We start from the raw sequence: 19,236 nt of genomic DNA, 5'->3' as shown, positions 1-19,236 counted from the left end.
ATCACTGGCTGGAATTCTTTGGGGTAGGAATATCAAAACAATAAAAAATTATTTCTACAATGGAGCTCTGTTTTCTATCAACATCTGGAGTAATCATTCATGAATTCAGCCTACACTACTTGACATTTATTGTATGCCAAACACTATTTTAGAATAAATGACCTTCTTTGGCCTTTGCCCTTTAGGAAAAATTAATACAAAACCATGAAGAACTTTCACTACAACAATTTAAAGACTTTTGAGTAACTCAATATTATTTTAGGGCCATTCAATAACAAGGCTGGGGTAAAGTGATCATAGCAACTATAATTCCAACATAACCATCTTACCTGTCTTGAACAAATCAAGGAAGCCATAACACACATGTGTGGCGTCAAGAAGAGTTTTAGTCTCATAATTAAAATACCAAGGACTGTATATGCTAACAGTTGCAATGCATGATAAACTAGCTGAAAGAAAGAGAAAATATTTTTCATTCCTACTATTTGTGAAATTTAATATATGGTTAAATAGATGAATATCCAGAAAAGGGCAATTTTTCTTAGTAACAATATTTTGATTTCTGAAATAAACGAGTCTTAAAATTCACTTTCAAACTTCTCCATCTTATTAGAAGCTAAAATTATAAGTCAGTACTGCAAGTGGTTTTAGAATTTTGCTCAGAGTTAAGCCTGCAGTTAATAAAACCCACATTTCTGAATCAACTTTGGTGCTACCATCAGATTAAGACAGGAAAGTGGTAAACAAAAATGAGTACTGTTTAAGATCCCAGAGCTCTGCCTTGGAGCAGCCATCAAAACCAGGTTGAGGGGCGCCTGGGTGGCTCAGTGGGTTGGGCTGCTGCCTTCGGCTCAGGTCATCATCTCAGGGTCCTGGGATCGAGCCCCGCATCGGGCTCTCTGCTCCGCAGGGAGCCTGCTGCCCTCTCTCTCTCTCTCTCTGCCTGCCTCTCTGCCTACTTGTGATCTCTGTCTGTCAAATAAATAAATAAAATCTTTAAAAAAAAAAAAAACAGGTTGAAATGTGCAATACGGTATTATTAACTGTAGTCACCAAGTTGTTGCTAAGAGAGTAGATCTTAAAAGTCCTCATCACAAGAAAAAAGATTTTTTGTAACTTTGTATGGTGATGGATGCTAGCTAGACTTATTATGGTGATCATTTTGCAATGTACACACATCTGATTAATTATGTTGTATATCTGAAACCAGTATCATGTTAATGTCTATCATACATTTATTAGAAGTAAACAAAAACACAGAAAGGAAGGAAGGGGGAATGGGGGAAGGGGGAAGGGGAAAGAAAGAAGGAGGGAGGGAGGGAAGGCAGCAGGAAGGGAGGGAAGAAAGCAGGCGGAATCACCAGGAGATGGGAGCAGCAACCACTCACACAATAAACTGGGTCATCATGAGGATGAGCAGAGCAGACCAAGCGGGTTTCCTACTTAACTATTTTAACAAATGAATGGTTGTGTTTGTAATAGTCTCATAAAAACATATACAGACCTATTCTGAAGATGATTAATGACAATTACCAATACCTAGAAACTGGAACTAGAAAGAAAAGTCCAAATATACACAAACATTAAAATAAAGAACGTTTTAGTAATATTGAGTCTTTACCTCTCCGTGATCAAACTGGTGTTTCCTGAAATGGAGTAAGAAATACTACTATTGAATCATTACTGAAGCACTTATTTCAATCATTTGCATTATTATCTCAGAAATACGAGAGTTGTAAGTTGCATATACAATATTCCAAGGACACATATATGTAAATAAAAATAACAATTATGAACTGAAACTGATGTCACAATCTTTTAAAGGACATTTGATTTTTTTCTAAAGGACAATGTTGCATACCCTGAACATTTGACTACAAGGACAATTACTAGGCCAACAAAAGGCACACTATGGTCTATCAGATACCTCCCTGGGGATATTCTGGCAAACAGAGAATGCTGTGAAGGGAAGCCTGAAGCCTTCAGACTTCTATACCCTTGCTTTTCACCACCAGTGGTCTCTGAGCTCCCCCATAAACTGTAGCTGCTACACAGATCATTCAGGAAACCACACATAAAAAGATGTTTTCAGCAGGGGCTTTGGAATATACAAATAGCCACAAAATTCCCCCTTTAGTTTTGCTTGACAGTTTTAATTTCCTGAGAAAATAAATATGCTTTAAGGCCTATATGCCCTCCTACAACCCCCTGTGACCCCACACCCCCTCTCCCCACCATCCCATTTCTATGATCATCACAGTGATGCCAGCAATATTTTCAAAATGGGAATCTAGTCATGCCAATCCTTACTTAAAGCCCTCCAATGTATTCCTTTTGTAATTAGAATAAACTCCCGAATCCTCACTATGCTTCACATGGTCTTCCTACTTCTCATTCTTGAAACTCATCATCTACCACATTTCCTCTCAGTCACCATGCCCCAATCACACTAGACTAATCTTACTCTGTCAAACATTAGGGAGACACCCATATTCAGTGCCCCTCTTGATAATCACTCCTACTCCATTTCCCTGTTTTATCTCCTCAAAAGTGTTCATTCACTGGTTTCTTGATTACCAACTATCTCTCCCTACTAAAACCGACCCCTCAGGACTACAGGGCACAAACCCATCCATCCTCAATCCCATTGAGCACTGATGGCACTGGAGATCCAGCAATAAATAAGATAAGAAAATACCTGTCTCCTCACAGAGCTTACACAAACTCAAGGGAGACTAGCAAAAAGCAAATGAGCATATGTCACATGGTGGTAAGTACTGTGGAGAGAAAGGAAACAGGGCAAAAGATGCCAGGAGTGTGGGTAACCGGGAAGGTGTATGTCAAAACATGGGGTCACCAACTGAGGGACACAAGAGCAAGACCTGAAGGAGAGAGTTTGAGATTAAGCATCCCTCAGGCAGACAGAAAGTGCAGAGCCCCATAGTGAGAAGGTCCTTAATGGGCTAACTACAAAGACACCATGACTAGAGAAGAGAGAGGTAGGGGGAGAACTGCGGAGATACAGCAGACAGGCAGTGTACAGTGTTCAAGTGTGAATGGTGATGAATGCTGAGAGAGAAGATAGCATGTGATGATGGAGAATAATAAGCAAGGAGACAAGGAATCTCCTCAGAAGTGATGGTCAGGAAAGGCTTCTTGAAGGTGACATTTACACAAGAATTAAAGGAGTTGGCCACATATAGGGCCAGGCTGTGGGGAGCAGAGGGCGAAGTGATGACCTTAGGGTACGACCAGGGCAAAACTACAGAGGCAGGAAACAGCCGCCATGGCTAAAGAGCAGAAAGGAGGTCCATGGGACATGAGTGCAGTGGAAAAGAGGAAAATGAGAATTTCTTTTTCTCTCAGTGGTCTCTTCGTGTCTTTCACTCATTTTTCTAATTGGGTTTTAGCATTTTTCCTATTAATTTGTAGAACTCCTTTATGTATGCCAGTCATTAGTCCTCTGTCATATACTGTGAGTATTTCCTCCATTTTTCTTCTTCTTTGAACAATGTTCACAGTATCTTATCAAATGAAAATATTTATCTGGCCAACCTTTTTAATCTTTCCTTCTAGCTCACAGGTTTTATGTCATACTTAACGCAGTCTCTAATCCTAAAATTCTAAAAATAATCTCTTGGTTAATATTGAGGTTTTATGTTGTTCCTACATTTAAATATTTGCTCCATCTGGAATTTATTCTGTGTAAAACATAAAGTATGGAATTAGTTTTATATTTCCCTCCTCTTCTCTCAAAAGACAGCCCATTGGTCCTAAAACATTTTTTGTTCCCTACTACTGAAGCACAAAGTTGTATCCTTCACGTATAGATTATGAGTAGGCCCACAGTCAGATTGTGCAGATGGAATCTGAAGTATGAATAAGTGATATTCTGAGCTCTGCACTGAGAGGCGATAATGAGAAAAGCAAAGACGAGGAATGACAATCAAAAACACTAGTTATCAAATGCTGAGTGTGCAACATCAACTATAAAAATACAGTGTAAATATCTACTTACTAATGTCAAATGATTAAATAGCATATTTACCTTATATGTGTCTGTTGTTTAGTTAAGACACCCCACATATCACTAATAATCTGCAAATAGATTTTTTAACACTTTAGAAGAGCTGTGTTGGGAAAAACAAAATTTCAACTAAAGTATCTTTTAAACTTTCAAACATCTACTTAAAAATGTAAGAAGTATGGATATAAGAAATAATCTGGGAAATAATTATAACACCAAACTCTTCCATTTATACAGTACTTGGTCATCTCTAATATCCAACAAACCTGTTCAGGTAGATTGCATTACCCTCATTTTGTAAATGAGCAAACAGACTCAGACAGATTAGATGATCTCCCAGAAGGTGAAAAAACTAGAAAGCATTGCGAAGCCCTGAAACCCGACCTTCTGGCTTCCAATTCACATTCAGTAAATTACACCATGCCAAGGTTGTTGGCAATGCCTCTCCTCAATCATATATACACATATCTGGACAATGAGCTTGGAGACTAATAAGTACAACTAACCCAACACTGAGTTTGCATATTTAGCAGCAACTGGAAGGTCATCGAATCTGAATCCTATCCCCAGGGTGGGTGTCCTCTATGACACTACTCACAGGTTTTCAACCACCTCTTGGAAGAACCACCCAACTGCTGCTTGAATTTGTAATACTTTCCTAGTCTCCAGATTTATTCTGGTCAAAAATCCTCCCCATTAGAACTGGCGATGATTCTAAGAAGCCAAAATGAGTATACTCTTATTTCCAAGTGGCAGACTTTTAAATATTTGAAAATAATTATCCTTTTCCCCTTTTGAATCCTTCTTCTTTAAATCAAACATCTGAGCTTTTTTTTTTTTTTTTAACCTGTTTTAACTGTTTTCATCATCTCTAGCCATCCAGGCTTCTGTCTTTTTAATGCATTCTGAATTGCCGACATTGGTATTCTTTGATTACCTACGGGGTGCACATGCACATAAAGTATGCAAAAGTGCAAAGGAAGCACAGAAGCCAGCATAGAGCAGAAACTGATTGGCAATAAACTCATTAGATTTGAAAAGCTTGTGAGACTTCAAAGCTGAACACGACACAACACCCAGTAAGGCAGGAAAGGTGCCGAGTCTGATTCTTGCTCTTCCCTTGCTTTTTAATGGACACAATGTGAGTCTGGTAACAACCTCTCTCATCTTCTAAAGGTGCATCTGTCAAAATGGGGATAATAATATCCCCGACAGGGCTGTCAAATAAGCAGGTACAATAACACATGGGATATGTTTGGGGAGAGTACAAATATATAATGTGAACAGTAATTACAGCACAGAATATTCTACAAATACATAACACTGTGTTAACACAGAGATCAGTAACTACAACTCAGAAAACCTTTAGGGTCCATCATCTGTTATCTTGATTACAGATTAATCTTTATTCATTCTCTTAAAACACTTGCAGTTCCAGAATTTGCCACATGTTAAAAGAAAAAAGAGAATATCATACCTGTTTTTTGCTAAAAACTGGAACTTCCCTGACCTGATTCAAATCTGGGCTTAGAATTTCATTATCAAAGCCACGCTGGGAATCTAACGATTTTATCAATGTTGGTAATACATTATTAATATTCTATTTTTTGGATCAATAATAATAAACTCGATCCAGGACTTTGTGAGCAATGCACAGATGACTTAGAATGGCATATTTTAAATATTTTAGTGAAATATTACATAAAGCTAAAAGTCAGTCAGTAATAATTTACAAAGACAAAAATAACTGTATCTGGGTCAATATGGTCTCTTTGATCATGTCTTTCAAAAATACATGACTATCAAAACTCGAACTATCCTTTTCCTATGTCTATTTTATGCTGGTAGACAGTAGAATATTTTTAAGGCTTATAAATGTTCATCAAGGGCTAGAAGTGAGAAAATACAGAATATGTTTCAACAGATCCATATAAAACATTGTGTCATTAACATATAACTTAAGATACTTAACTACTGCATAGAAACAAGAAAGTCTTTTATTTTAAGAAAGAGCTCTTGAAGGGTACTTGGATAGCTCAGTCAGATGAGCATCGGACTCTTGGCTTTGGCTCAGGTCATGACCTCAGAGTCATGCAATCTAGCCTTGCAACTGGCCCCGCACTCAGGGGGAGTCTGCTTGAGATTCTCTCTCCCTCTGCCCCTCCCCCTCGAGCCCACTCTCTCTCCAAAATAGATAAATTAATAAAAAAGGAAAAAGAAAAAGAGTTCTTAGGAAATAGATGTGATAGACCTACCTTTTTAACGATTGCAATAAACACAACCAGAACGACTGGAAGCAACAATGTCTTTGTATACCTCAGTGGAGTCTGAAATCCAGAGATGCTTTGTTAGAGGAAAATATTATTTTCAGACAAAATTTCATTTCCAATAATGAAAAAAATGAATTTTAAAAAGTGTAAACAGAGTCCAATATACCCAGTGACTTGAGTCCCATCATAAAAATGAAGATGAATTTCCATAGAAACAAACTTCCCCAAAATGTTGAGTTGAAAACACAAATACAGTCCCCAAACACTTGTAAGTATAAAATGTGACTGGGACTGGAAAGATTATTGTTCCTTCTTTGTACACTACTTTTCTAACTAGAGAATTCAACTTAATATTCACCTAAGGTCAGCAGAACTCCTTTAAATGGCATGAGCTTTTCCTGTACATTTGGTGGGGGGTAAAAATCTTAACCATCATTCCAAGACACACACACGCACATACTAATGACCCATGTTTACAAGAGAAATAAAAATATTTTTACCTTTCTTTAAAACTACAGGAACATTTAATAACAGACCCCACAACTGCAATCCTATATATTTTACAATCATTTGAAGTCATAGTCTTAAACAACTCTAGGTTTGAAATTTCTAAATTGCAATTGATTTTCTTACCACCAATATTTACCCTCACAAAAATAATCCTGTATCATTGAGTTAAATAATGTACACTTTCCCAAATGTGTTTATCAAGAGACATCTAGGTTCAACATATTAAAAACACTGCTACATTTTAATAATATAAAATATAAGTAGTATTTTCTGATTTTCCCTCTCATTAGTCCACTTTTCTTGCTTGTTATCCCATATTACACAAGTAATTTTGATAATTTATTAGCCCCCAAATGTGTACTTCACAGAAGTCTCAATGAAAGGAGACTTTTTAATGTTTTTATTTTACTATTTACCTTTATAAACATTTGCACAATACTTACACTTTTAAAATATATTTATTTCTATTTTGTAAATTTTTAATTGTCTTAACCTCATAAAAATCATATAACCAAAAGTATTTTATTATTCAAAAATTTAGACATTTGCTAATAACAACTAACAATAAATGTAAGAAAAGTTGCGAGATTCAGGTGTTTACCTTAAAAAGGCAATGTATCAAAATTGCATTTAAAGTATAACAAAATTTAACAAAGAACTCAAATAATTTTAAAATTATATTCCAAAACTTTGTTTTAAAATATTTTTTAATATTTTTCTTAAAATGAAAAAATCAGATTAGCATCAAACTTTGACAGCAACACTTAGACCAGAAGATGGTGGAGTAATTTATTTAAGACAGTCAGGGAAAAACACACGAGCCAAAGATTTTGTATCTAGCCAGCCGTTCACATATAAAAGCCACTGATAAAATATTTGAACATGTGAAAACTCAGGGATTATGGATCCTATGGCCCTTCCTGAGGAATCCACTGGAGAGTAAGCTTCACACAATCAAGAAATAGGCATGAGAGGCTTCTTTCCCAGAACATGCAGCATTAAAAACACCAACCTACAGAACTGTGTCAAGGGCAGGGATACAAAGGTGATAGAACAGCATGAGTGGTTACATGTCCAGATACTGAAGGTGCAGTGGGAGTCCTACAGTGGGGTCAGAGGGGAGAAGTAAAATAACTTCACTGGAAACTATATGGGAAGTAAAATATTGTCACTGATTATAGTATTTCAATAAATTAGAAATAGGGGGATAAGAAGTGACTGAGTTCAGTGTAACTCTCAGTAGGAAACCAACAGAAGGGACTCGAGTTAGTATATAAAAGAATTAATATAAAGGAAACAAAGTACACAATTTCCTCAATTCCAGAAGGTCCGTCAGGGAGAGTACAGGCACATGGACAAATACAAAGGAAACAAACCACACAGGGAAAAGAGTAGGCTTGTGTGTACGTGTGTGTGAGCTTTAGAACTGTAAGTTCCTTTTCCACGAATTTCTTTGTTTTATTCTAAGCATAAAAGTTATACATGCTCATTGTAAAAATTTAAAAATGCAGAAAAAATGAAGATGACAACCAGTTTTGCATTTTAATTGGTTGTCAAAATTTTTTCCCCAATGAGTTTTCTGTTCATATCCTTCCCCCATTTCTGCATATGTGTGTGGGAGTGAGGATGTATTTTTGGTGGTGGAGAAGGGTAGAGTCCTTGGTAATTTTTACTGATTTGGACAATCTCCTATACTCACTACATTAATCCCTAGTTTCATTTGTTATATTTATGGCAAGAGTCATCCCAGTTAGTCATTTGCTTTTTAATTTTTATAATATTTAATGTACAGATGTTTTAAGTTACATGCAGTCAAATCTATTAATCATTCTCATATGTGCTTTGAACAGCTATTTGCTCATTAAAAAATGAAGCTAATACTCATTGAAATGTCTCTCAAATATATTTTTCAGGCTTCATTTAATTTTGACACATTAATTAACTGAATTGAGGTTTATTGCATAATGTGACACAAGACTTTAACCTAACTCCTCACCCCAAATCCCATTTTTCAAATATTTATGAAATAATGCATTTTTAACTGTTTATCTGTGCTTCTCTCTTCATTTCATATCAAGTACATACACATAACACAGTTAAGTACATACACATGGGGCTATCCAAGCATTGTCTATTTTTGGCCATAAAAATGTTCCTTAATATTGCTGTACTTTAAATAGTGTTGCTCACCATTTCTATATCTAGAAAGGAAAGATCCCCCTCTTTGTTTTTACTCAGTCAGTTAAACATCTGACTGCTGATCTCAGCTCAGGTCAACCTTAGGGTCATAAATTCAAGCAGAATACAATTAAAATATGACTACTGCCTAAAATTTCAAAGATGCAAACTGCAAAAAATTTAATCATTAACTCTCTAATCAAAAACCACTGTTAAAGGTTTGCTCTCTTATACCTTATTCTATACATGTTAATTATAGGCAAATAAGGGCATACCACTTGTTCATTCCATGATACAAGTCTTTCCATATGTGTATAATAGCATGACAGACTCTTCCTTTCTCCCAGTGTTTGGGCATATCATACAATGGATGCCTTCTCGGGACGGGCACCACACTGTCTCTACAGTACAGCCCTGGGAGGATACCTACAGAGATGTGGAATACCAGGCTGCAAACAGCTTTGTTATTTTCTTCAAAATAACTGAAGTCACGCTATGCCTCAATAAACAATTTCTTCTATCATCTCACCGATGCTGCATACTCTCAGGTTAGAGTGGCGTGAATATCCTCAATAATGCCCAAGGACTTCCGCCATATCCTCCCGCTCTACCGAGGTTTACCCTCTACTTCCTTTACCACTTGCTTGAAGGAGTCTTGATTTTCTGTGAACATGCATTTGAATGTCTCACAAGACACTTTTCTTTAGTTTCTTCTGGCGGGCTCGATACTATCATTCATACACTATATATTAGCCATTATGTGTCAAAATTTGCCAGAACCTGGGAATGAAGACTGACAGATCACTGGAGCAAACAGTACATCTGCAGGACATGCTCAATTCAGAATGTCTGGTTGGTAAGAGTGTGCAGTGGGGTACACTATCATTCCCTGGTCTGTAACTCAGGACACAGACGTAGCCACCTAGCAGGATCAGGGGAACTAGAGTATTGTTTGTGTGTGTGTGCAAGAAATACACACACAGAGCTGTGAAGAAAACTGTCTCATAGATAATGAAATATCATAATAAATTGGGGCCACATGGGTGGTGTTAAAAAAGACACACACATCTATATATCTCTATCTATAGGTATATCTGTAACTATATATACATATATATACATGTTTGTTGAACTAAGCCAGCTCACTGATCGCTACAACATATTTTATACAAAATATCATTAAAATGTCAAAATCCTTCTCTACATATCTCATTTGGTTCTCACAGTATCTTTTTGCAGCATACCACTAGGAACTAGTAAGCCATGACAGAAGAACAAACGAGAGTTGCTTGTCCAAGAACCTCAAGTACTCTTGCAGACTTCCATCTCACAACCCCCCACGCTACTCTCTGCTTTCTTTTTAAACATCTGAATACAGTTTTAGAAAGAAAAACACTGTTGGAATGAAAAAGTTGTACTCAATGATATTTCAGAGCAATGAGATTATTCAAATCAACAACCACAGAGTGCATGGAAATGTGAGAGCTTGAGAGCAGCATCCCTGAAACGAGGCTACTTGAAATGCCTCCGTGTTTACTCATCCAAAACACTATTGCTAGTCTGAAGGCATGCTTCTCAATTATCAAAATGAGAAAAGGCCATACTAACAGTAGTAGGAATGTCCTCCTCCATGCCATCATTTTCCTTTCCTGCCCACTGAGGTAAGAGCACAGAGGAGAGTCTGAGATAAGAGGAGCGCCCTTTATGAGAAATGAATGGACCAAAACCTGAGGAAGGAAAATGGAAATTGCATCTTACCTCCTTTTCCATAAAGTCAAACTCTGCTGCACAGGTATACAATAAAGTATCAAAATCCTTGTAACTGAAGAATTTTGATGTTAATAAGTTGCCAATATGAGCCTAGGAAGGAATAACGTGGGGTACCATTAGACTATGCCATATATTGTAGTAATGCACTTTAATCTTCATAGTATTTAAAAACAGCTTTCACTGTATCACAGAGCTCGCTGTTCCCATGCCAGACTTGCTTCTGTTAAAGCACTGCAACTTCATGGTTCCCCTTCTCTTGCTGGCAAATGATAGCTCTAGCAACGCCCGCCTTCCACGATCCATCACCAGCAGACCAAAGGCTTTTTTATCCCTGGGTTTTCCCTGCTCAGTGTGCTGAGCCTGAGAAAATACACTGTACAACACCTCCTTTTCCTGAACCTACCAGGGGGAGCAGGCTTGGTAACACACGCAGACCTCTGTCAATCCTAAGGGACAGAGTGCAATAGAGTGAAAGAAAAGAAAACATTAATATCGATTTCTGAAAAGGGGATTAAGGGATGCCTGGGTGACTCAGTCAGTTAATTCAAGCCCCACCCACACTGGGCACCCTGCTGGGCATGGAGCCCACTTAAAAAAAAAGAAAAAGGCCCACTTTCCCTTTGAAAGAAGTAGAAAATGGGCAGGCTTTGGAAAAACATCCACCTTTAAATAATGATCAGTTCTATGTGTGATTCTTTACATGCTACCCAGTGCTCTCCCGTACATCATCTCATCTACTTCCCATAAAAAGTCATGTGAGGAAAGTAGGATTATTTGCAATTACCAAATGACAAAGCATTTACCAAATTTTCAATTCATTATTGTCTAAAAAAACAAGAACAAAAAAAAAAAAAACGAGGGAAATTACATAAAACAAACATAGCTGAAATCCTAAATGATATGTACATGAAGCAGGAAAGGACTGGAGAGAGTAGGAACTAAGGGATGGTGGGAATGTGCTAAAGAATTCCAAAATACTTTATTTTGTTGGGGAAGAAATGTACGCTGATAAGTTTAAGAAATCAAAAGGGAGAATATACAGTGCCTTGGACTCTGAAAAACAATCTGAGGGGTTTGAAGTGGCGGGGCGGGGGGAGGTTGGGGTACCAGGTGGTGGGTATTATAGAGGGCACGGATTGCATGGAGCACTGCATGTGGTGAAAAAATAATGAATACGGTTTTTCTGAAAATAAATAAATTGAAAAAATAAAAAATAAAAAAAAGGGAGAATATACAGTGCCTTAAATAGCATAAGAAAACCATCCAAACAAAAGGAGAAAGAATCAAAAAAGCAAGTAAAATAGTTGGAAACTCTAAAACAAAATGGAAGAAATAAGTCACAATACAATGGCTGCCATATATGTAAAGACCTTAATTTCACAAATTAAAGGACAGTTGCTCAAACTGGATTTCAGGGAAAAAATTCAAATTTTATATTGTCTGCAAGACACATGTTTAAAACAAAAGTATGTAGAAAGGTTGAAAATGGAAGAGGACAACAACATAAGATAAAATTGAACCAAAGAAATCTAGTTTAGCAAATCGTTAACATCTCACAAAACTGAATTCAAGCAAAAAAGAAATGAAAAGAGACAACAAATGACATTCTATACTCATAAAGTGAAGAGCAAAGACAGGTCATATGTATGATGAACATATCTGCAGTTCACAGTATAGATTCAAAGGGTATAAAGAGCTGAAAATACTGTAGGAAGTAGGATAGGTTGATCGTGGTCACTGAAAATGTTAAATATTTCCCTTTAAAACAGAAAAGGCAGATGACTGTTAATATAACACCTGAATATTATTATTAATATGCTCATGGAAAACACAAACTTCACAAAGAGAGGATGCATGTTACCTTTGAACATAAGTAAAATATTTTTTAAAAGTTCATATACCATACCACAATACATTTCAAAGAATCAATATAATACAAATTATTTTTTTTCTAATCATAAATGCAATAACATTGTAAGATGACTAGAAATGGCTTTGAAAATCTTTTTGGCTAGAAACCAAATAACATAAAACTTAATAACCTTCAGACTAAAAAGAAAATCTCAAAATAGTTAATTTGTAAGACACAGAAAAAATATTACTAATATGGATATTTATAGCTCTAAATGCATTTATCAGAAAATAAAAGAGGTTGAAAACAAAAGAGCCAAGCACTTTCCCTTGAACATTAGAAAAAGCTACAGAACAAGCACAGAGACATAAGAAACAGGGATGACACAATTTGGTGACAAAGAGCAATTCAGCAAAACCAGAAGACTCAAAAAATCAAAAAAGGGTGGTACTTTGAAAATATGAATATAGTAAATAGAAAGCAGGAAAAACAGCACAAACACACACAAAAAACCCTCAAAAACCAGCTCCTTATAGGAGACTAACACATCTTGATTCTGAATCCAAATAAGGAAGATAATAAAAGAATGTAAAAGACCATTTCACATATATGCAAAAATTTTAATAGGAATTTTCACTAAGTGAAACCTACAACAATTTTTTTAAAAAAACATGATCCATTTGATGACATATATGAAATAGGTAAGTTTCCTCTAAAGACATAAACAACCAATAACTTCCTAAAGGAAGTGGATTTGTAGTAGAGAATTTTCTAATGAAGAAAACTCCAGGCCCTGAAGGCTTCACTGTCAAATTCTACCAAACACTGTAGGAAGAAATAGCATCACCTCTATACAAATTCTCTTTGAAATAGGAGATTGGGTGTGCTTGGGTGGCCCAGTTGGTTGAGCAACCAACTCTTTTTTTTTTTTTTTTTTAAGATTTTATTTATTTATTTGACAGACAGAGATCACAAGAAGGCAGAGAGGCAGGCAGAGAGAGAGGAAGGGAAGCAGGCTCCCTCTCGAGCAGAGAGAGAGCCCGATGTGGGGCTTGATCCCAGAACCCTGGGATCATGACCTGAGTCAAAGGCAGAGGCTTTAGCATTTAGCCACCAAGGTGCCCCCTAACTGCTGATTTTAGCTCCAGTCATGACCCTGACCCTAATCCTAACCCTATCCCTATGGGTTAACCCTAAGTCATGAGATGGAGCCCATGTCTGGCTTCACACTCAGTGGGGAGTCTCCTTGAGATTCTCTCCCTCTGCCCCTCCCCTGCCCTGCATGCACTCACACACATGCGTGTTCTCTCTCTAAAATAAATAAATTTTTTTAAATAGAAATAGGAGATTGAACACTTCCCAAGAATTTAAGGAAGCTAACATTACCTTGAAACCAAAGCCAAACAAAAACATTATAAGAAAATAAAATGACATACTAATAACCTCCCTTATATAAAAATCCTTAAAAATATTAACAACCAATCCAACAATCTATAGAAAGAATAATATATTGTGAGCAAGTGAGGTTATCCAAGAAATACAAAGATCAACACTCAAGAATCAATGAAAATGGGGACTTTACTTCCTAATGGCAAAGGTAGAAACTGACAAGTCCCCTCCCCCAATAACACCTATAAAATTAGAAAAAAACTGTCAAAAATAACCATATCCCATTTTAGAAAGTGACCAAAAAGAAAACAAATTGAGAAGCACTCATCCCTACAAAATCTGATTAATTCCAAAGGGAAACAGTGGGTGTCGGCAGCATTCTTGCCTGGGAGGCTCCCATCCACCCTCAGCAGCAACGCCACTTCCCGGGGTTGTTAGGCCCAAGAGGTCCACAAGGGTGGGGCTGGCTATGAGAAGCAGAACCTTTGCTGCGGGAGGGTGCTGACTTGTTTGGGGGCAGGGAGCAAAAAAATCTATGCTCAGAGATACTGTTAATAAAAGAGTCAAACAGCAGGCAATGCTTTGCCAGCCTAATGTTGCATCATCCCTGCAGTGAACAGCCGACTGGCAGACGAGCTAGAGACTTTACAGGGATTCTGGAAATGGGAAAACCAACAAGGGGGTAAACCAATTCTCCCATCTCTGGTGGCCTGGAAAACTGCACACATAGGCTGAGGGATCCCGAAGCCCAGCTTCTTCACAAATCTATAACTGGCTGGGAGGTGGCATGCAGATTCACGGAAGACAGAGAAGGCGTGGAAGAGAGGAAAAGATGGGGCAAACTTGATGTTCAGATGAGAGTTAACATAGTGAGCCCGATGATATCCTTGAAAAATCTGCTTGCAAAGCTGGTATTTGGCTGGCATCAGGGAACTTAGATTTCAGATGGCTCCTACCAGCCTAAGTGAGAAGGAGTAGGGGCTCCCTGTACCTAAAACACTCTGGTTTCTGCGGAGCACCCACATTCCTTCTGGGAGTCTGGAATTTAGATATGTGCCAGGCAGAAGGTGCCTACGTTACCAGCCCCCAGCAAAAACTATGTGTCTCTAAGTACTGACTAAGCTTCCCTGGTAAACAACCTCAGACTTCTTCCAGGGAGAGTGTTGACAGGAGCAGGGATGGGAAGTGAGGATGTACTGAGAAATGGCTCACGTGGTTCCTAAAGAACAGGGCAGTGTCTGATTATCTTAATAGAGAAGTGTGAGCGGAAATGCTTCTTAAAGGCTGTGTGGCCTTGCCAGTCTCTTATTTAACCAATGTCACAATTCAGAATCTATGAGCTGATGTCTTGGATCAGTGTTACAGATTTCTAGAAATACTGAAGTTGCAATTGAATTACTTCTAAATTTGTTTGGTCCTTGCTACAACATCAGGGTATGACAGAAATCACAACATCACTTTTATCTGAATCAGTACCATAACTGGAAAGTCTTCCCCAGTGAGGAGACAGATTCTACTCCCCTCAAACTTGGGCTGTCTCCCTTTTCTTCCTATTCATTCTCTGTATCCTCACTACTCAATGACCTTGTAGCACTCCTCTTCTCATCGGACTTCCAGGAGCCTTCTCTGACTCTTCTCCTGTGCATTCCTGCTTTTGTCACAGCCTTTATTACATTATATTAGAGCTGCTATGTATGGTCCCGAAATCCCACTAGACCGAATCTTACTCAGTTCTGTATCTCTAGGGTACATTCTATCACCAGGTACATACTGAATGAGTAAGTAAGTAACTTTAGACTATAGTTTTCTACTTTCCACAGGTTGTAGATCACCCAATGAACAACCCAGTTGCTTTCAATCATTTTAAAGCAAAAAATTCCCTTGTTCAAATGAAAAGCTTCATAATTGCCCAGTGTGTGAGAAATTAAAGCACAACTGCCCTGGGTGAAAGGCTGCCAGGGAAGTTGGGAAGTAGACAGACCCCCACAGAAGGTATGCAAATTCCAGGACTTCACAAAACCCAGTTTCAAAACTGTAGCTTTAATCTATTATGGATGAAGGAAAGATAGCCAATTAAAATACATTACAGAAAAAATATGAGGTTTGCTTTACTCTTTCTGTGTTGGACATTGTGCTGCTTCTTTTTTTAAATTTAATCAATGTGTTTACTAAAACACCAAAATAAAATAGGCAAAATAATTATGAATGAGAAGAATTCTTAAAGTTATAAAGCAGAATTCTTCTCATTTTATTTTCTCTCCTACCTGAACACTAAAACAAAACAACAACAAAAGCCCCTTCTCTTAATAAGACTAACTTGGATTACATTACCTATAAATAAATCTTTCACAAGCACCGACCAGGAAACGGGCTTGGGGAAAAGACTATAATATGGTCTATAGTTTTTAGAGGTTCTGAAGATGGCATACTGATGTGTTACCAAAGGATTATAAAGAAACCAGAGAAAAATGACTGTATATACCCTAAAATTTGAGCTCATCTTTAGAGCTTTCTTGCTTTAAAATTTTAAAATCTCTGTGATACAGAAAGACCAATTAAAATAACAGGATTGAGTCAAGAAATTAATACTGGAGAATAGAGACTATACACAGAGTCATATTTGCTTTCTATTATCATAACTATATAAAGTAATAAGTGAATAGACTTCATATTAGAATTTGGCTTAAATAGTGGTACTTTAATAACTCAAGTAATTCATTATTAGCCTGTATGATTCTTCACAAGTCTTCCAGGTTAAAGATAAATGTACTTACATCATCAGCAATGCCAAAGATTTTAGATGTCAAATACTTGAGCACGACGGTTCCAAACAACCAAAAACATCCTTGGATAACCTAAAAAAGGAAAACAAAACAAAACAAAAATAAACTAATGCTTCATACAGACATTCCTTAGACATAGCCAATGAAGAAAAAAATTAATGCTTTAATCACATGTGAAATAAATATTTCTATACCTCCAAAAGAGATACTAAAAAATGTAGCTTAAAGAATGTTATCCAAAATCAAGGGGCTATCACCAAAAATAAAAATATATACATATGATACTATCAAAATTAATATATCTTATAGATTTACACAGCAATTGCAGTTACATTCCCCTTCTACTAACAGTCTCTTACACATGCATTGCTCCCCAGAAAAAACATAGGTGATAAAATAAGTAAAACCAGAATACTTTACCTACCCAATATTAATTTTAACTTGCCACATGAGAAGGGAAATTTGGCACATTAAAATTGAGTCTTAATTACATCATAAAGCTGTTAGATCTCCTGGATTACATAAGAATAGCTAATTTCCTTAAAAGTAAGACATAAAACTGATGATATATTTTAGGAAAGGAAAAATTTATGCATTCAAATAGATTGATTCTTACCCATAAACTAAGTTCGGATACATTTATTTTCAGGAAATATGGTTTCATTTCCAGTATACCCTTCATGGAGAAAATAACATAGCATACAGTTAATACTTACATACATAAAGTACCAAAAAACATTTCTAAATAATAAGACTCTCAAGAATCTAAAATTCAGCACATTGTCAATGTTCCATATAGCATTACAACAAGCTCACTGACTTTAAGAAATCGCCCTGTTTTATCCAATGTAGATTAGATCAGTTAGTGACTTCGTAAAGTTGAAAACACATTTACCAAATATAAATTTCTATGATGGATTTTACATCTCAGATTTACCTCAGAAGCAGTATCATTCATACATACACACTTACGCACGTGTGTGCTATTACATATAGTATATAATAATTTTAGACAGGTGTCTTACAGTTGTAAGATTTAAGTTAAAAATTATCAACTCAGAATAAACTACAAGTGAGTTTTTAATGGATCAACTAAATACTTCTCTTCTACCAAATCTTTTCTCTCTCTAGGAAATTAATAGACTCCCACATATGGTACCTATAAGGAACTAAACCTACTTCAAACTTGGCAAAAATATGTTTGGAGATCAATACAGAAATACATGAACTCAAATTAAATCTTTTCAGAAGTTTCTGAATATCTGAGAATACAAAAAGTATTATGATTTAGGTTTCAAAGAGATTACTACGAATAAAAATAAGCAAATTTGTGTTTATAGTTATATATGCATACATTCTCTATATTCTGTAACTGTTGGCATCATTTATTTTTATACACCCAAATATGAAATATTCATAAATATGCTTAATTCAGACCCAAGACACAGCTTACTGTCAAGCACCTAAAAGAAAACCTGATACATTATAGGTCCTGGAATGAAGTTTCCTGCCAAATGTACTTGGGTTAGATTTCATTGGCACCTGAACACAAGTTTCAAGAGTCGTGTACTTTAAGTAATAGCAGGGCTTGCCTGTGAACACATGTAAATATAGAACCGAGTGTACTGTTACATTTCCTGATTACAAACAGAATTCACTGACTGTAAGAACTATCATTAATCTCAAAGCACAGCAACTCCATTAATGATATTTTTGGCATTGCTGAAAACCCCACAGGCCCATATGGTAACTGCTAACATCTGTGACTAAGCATAGTTGAGCCACACAACCTGAAAAGGGAAGCAGTCCAGACTGGGAAGAGGCATATTCTTGGGAAACAGGATCTTAAATATTATTTGTGAAATGGGACAAAGAAATACAAAGTTCCCAAGTTGTTCGTGGGTTCTAGAAATTAAGAAAGCCAAAATAATCTGGGTAACTTAAACAACTATTTGAGAAGCAGAATACAGTTCAATTAAGACAGTACAATGCACTTTTGTCTTCAGGAAAGCAGCCTAATACTAAAGCATGTGCACTTGAAATATAGGAATTTTTTTTCCTTTTAGGTTAACAAAACCCTGTAATGGTGAAGCCTATTCATAAAAAAGCCATACCCACCTCTGGAAGTCCTTAAATTTAGGAAGACTTATATTTAAGTGATCCTGCCAAAAGTGGCAGGGGTTAGATGACATTTTACCTTTTGCTCTAATTCTAGAAGACAGTCTCCCAATTATTGAAATCTGCTCTTTGCAGTGCTTTAGCAAAATATAACTGAATCATCACCTGATTTAAACTATCTTAATATTTTACATAAATAGACTCAAAGAGTAAAAAAAAAAAAAAAAAAAAAAAAAAAAACAAAAAAAAACAAAAACCCCAAACCACCAAAAAAAAGAAAAAAAAGGAAGAACAGAAAAGAAACGCAAAGGGGGGAAAAGGGGGGCAAAAAAAGGACAA

At 36.5% G+C, this 19,236-nt stretch overlaps 1 protein-coding gene across 3 annotated transcripts in view; it reads right to left on the bottom strand.

Annotated features, from left to right (window-relative positions):
* The window catches only part of DPY19L1 (dpy-19 like C-mannosyltransferase 1), a 94,102-nt gene that overhangs the window by 11,383 nt on the left and 63,483 nt on the right, over positions 1–19,236 (bottom strand). For all 3 annotated transcript variants that reach the window (XM_059396586.1, XM_059396587.1, XM_059396588.1), the window contains exons 12-18: positions 17,396–17,455; positions 16,771–16,851; positions 10,744–10,845; positions 6,283–6,354; positions 4,049–4,098; positions 1,622–1,646; positions 330–449 (exon numbers count right to left, since the gene is read on the bottom strand). In XM_059396586.1, the coding sequence (XP_059252569.1) occupies positions 330–449; positions 1,622–1,646; positions 4,049–4,098; positions 6,283–6,354; positions 10,744–10,845; positions 16,771–16,851; positions 17,396–17,455 (510 nt within the window). The remainder of the gene's footprint in view (positions 1–329; positions 450–1,621; positions 1,647–4,048; positions 4,099–6,282; positions 6,355–10,743; positions 10,846–16,770; positions 16,852–17,395; positions 17,456–19,236) is intronic.

This window comes from Mustela nigripes, chromosome 4 (genome assembly GCF_022355385.1).
Source record: "Mustela nigripes isolate SB6536 chromosome 4, MUSNIG.SB6536, whole genome shotgun sequence".
NCBI classification, from domain to species: domain Eukaryota; kingdom Metazoa; phylum Chordata; class Mammalia; order Carnivora; family Mustelidae; genus Mustela; species Mustela nigripes.
Note: the sequence above shows the minus strand (reverse complement) of the source record. Positions and strands in the feature narration are given on the sequence as shown.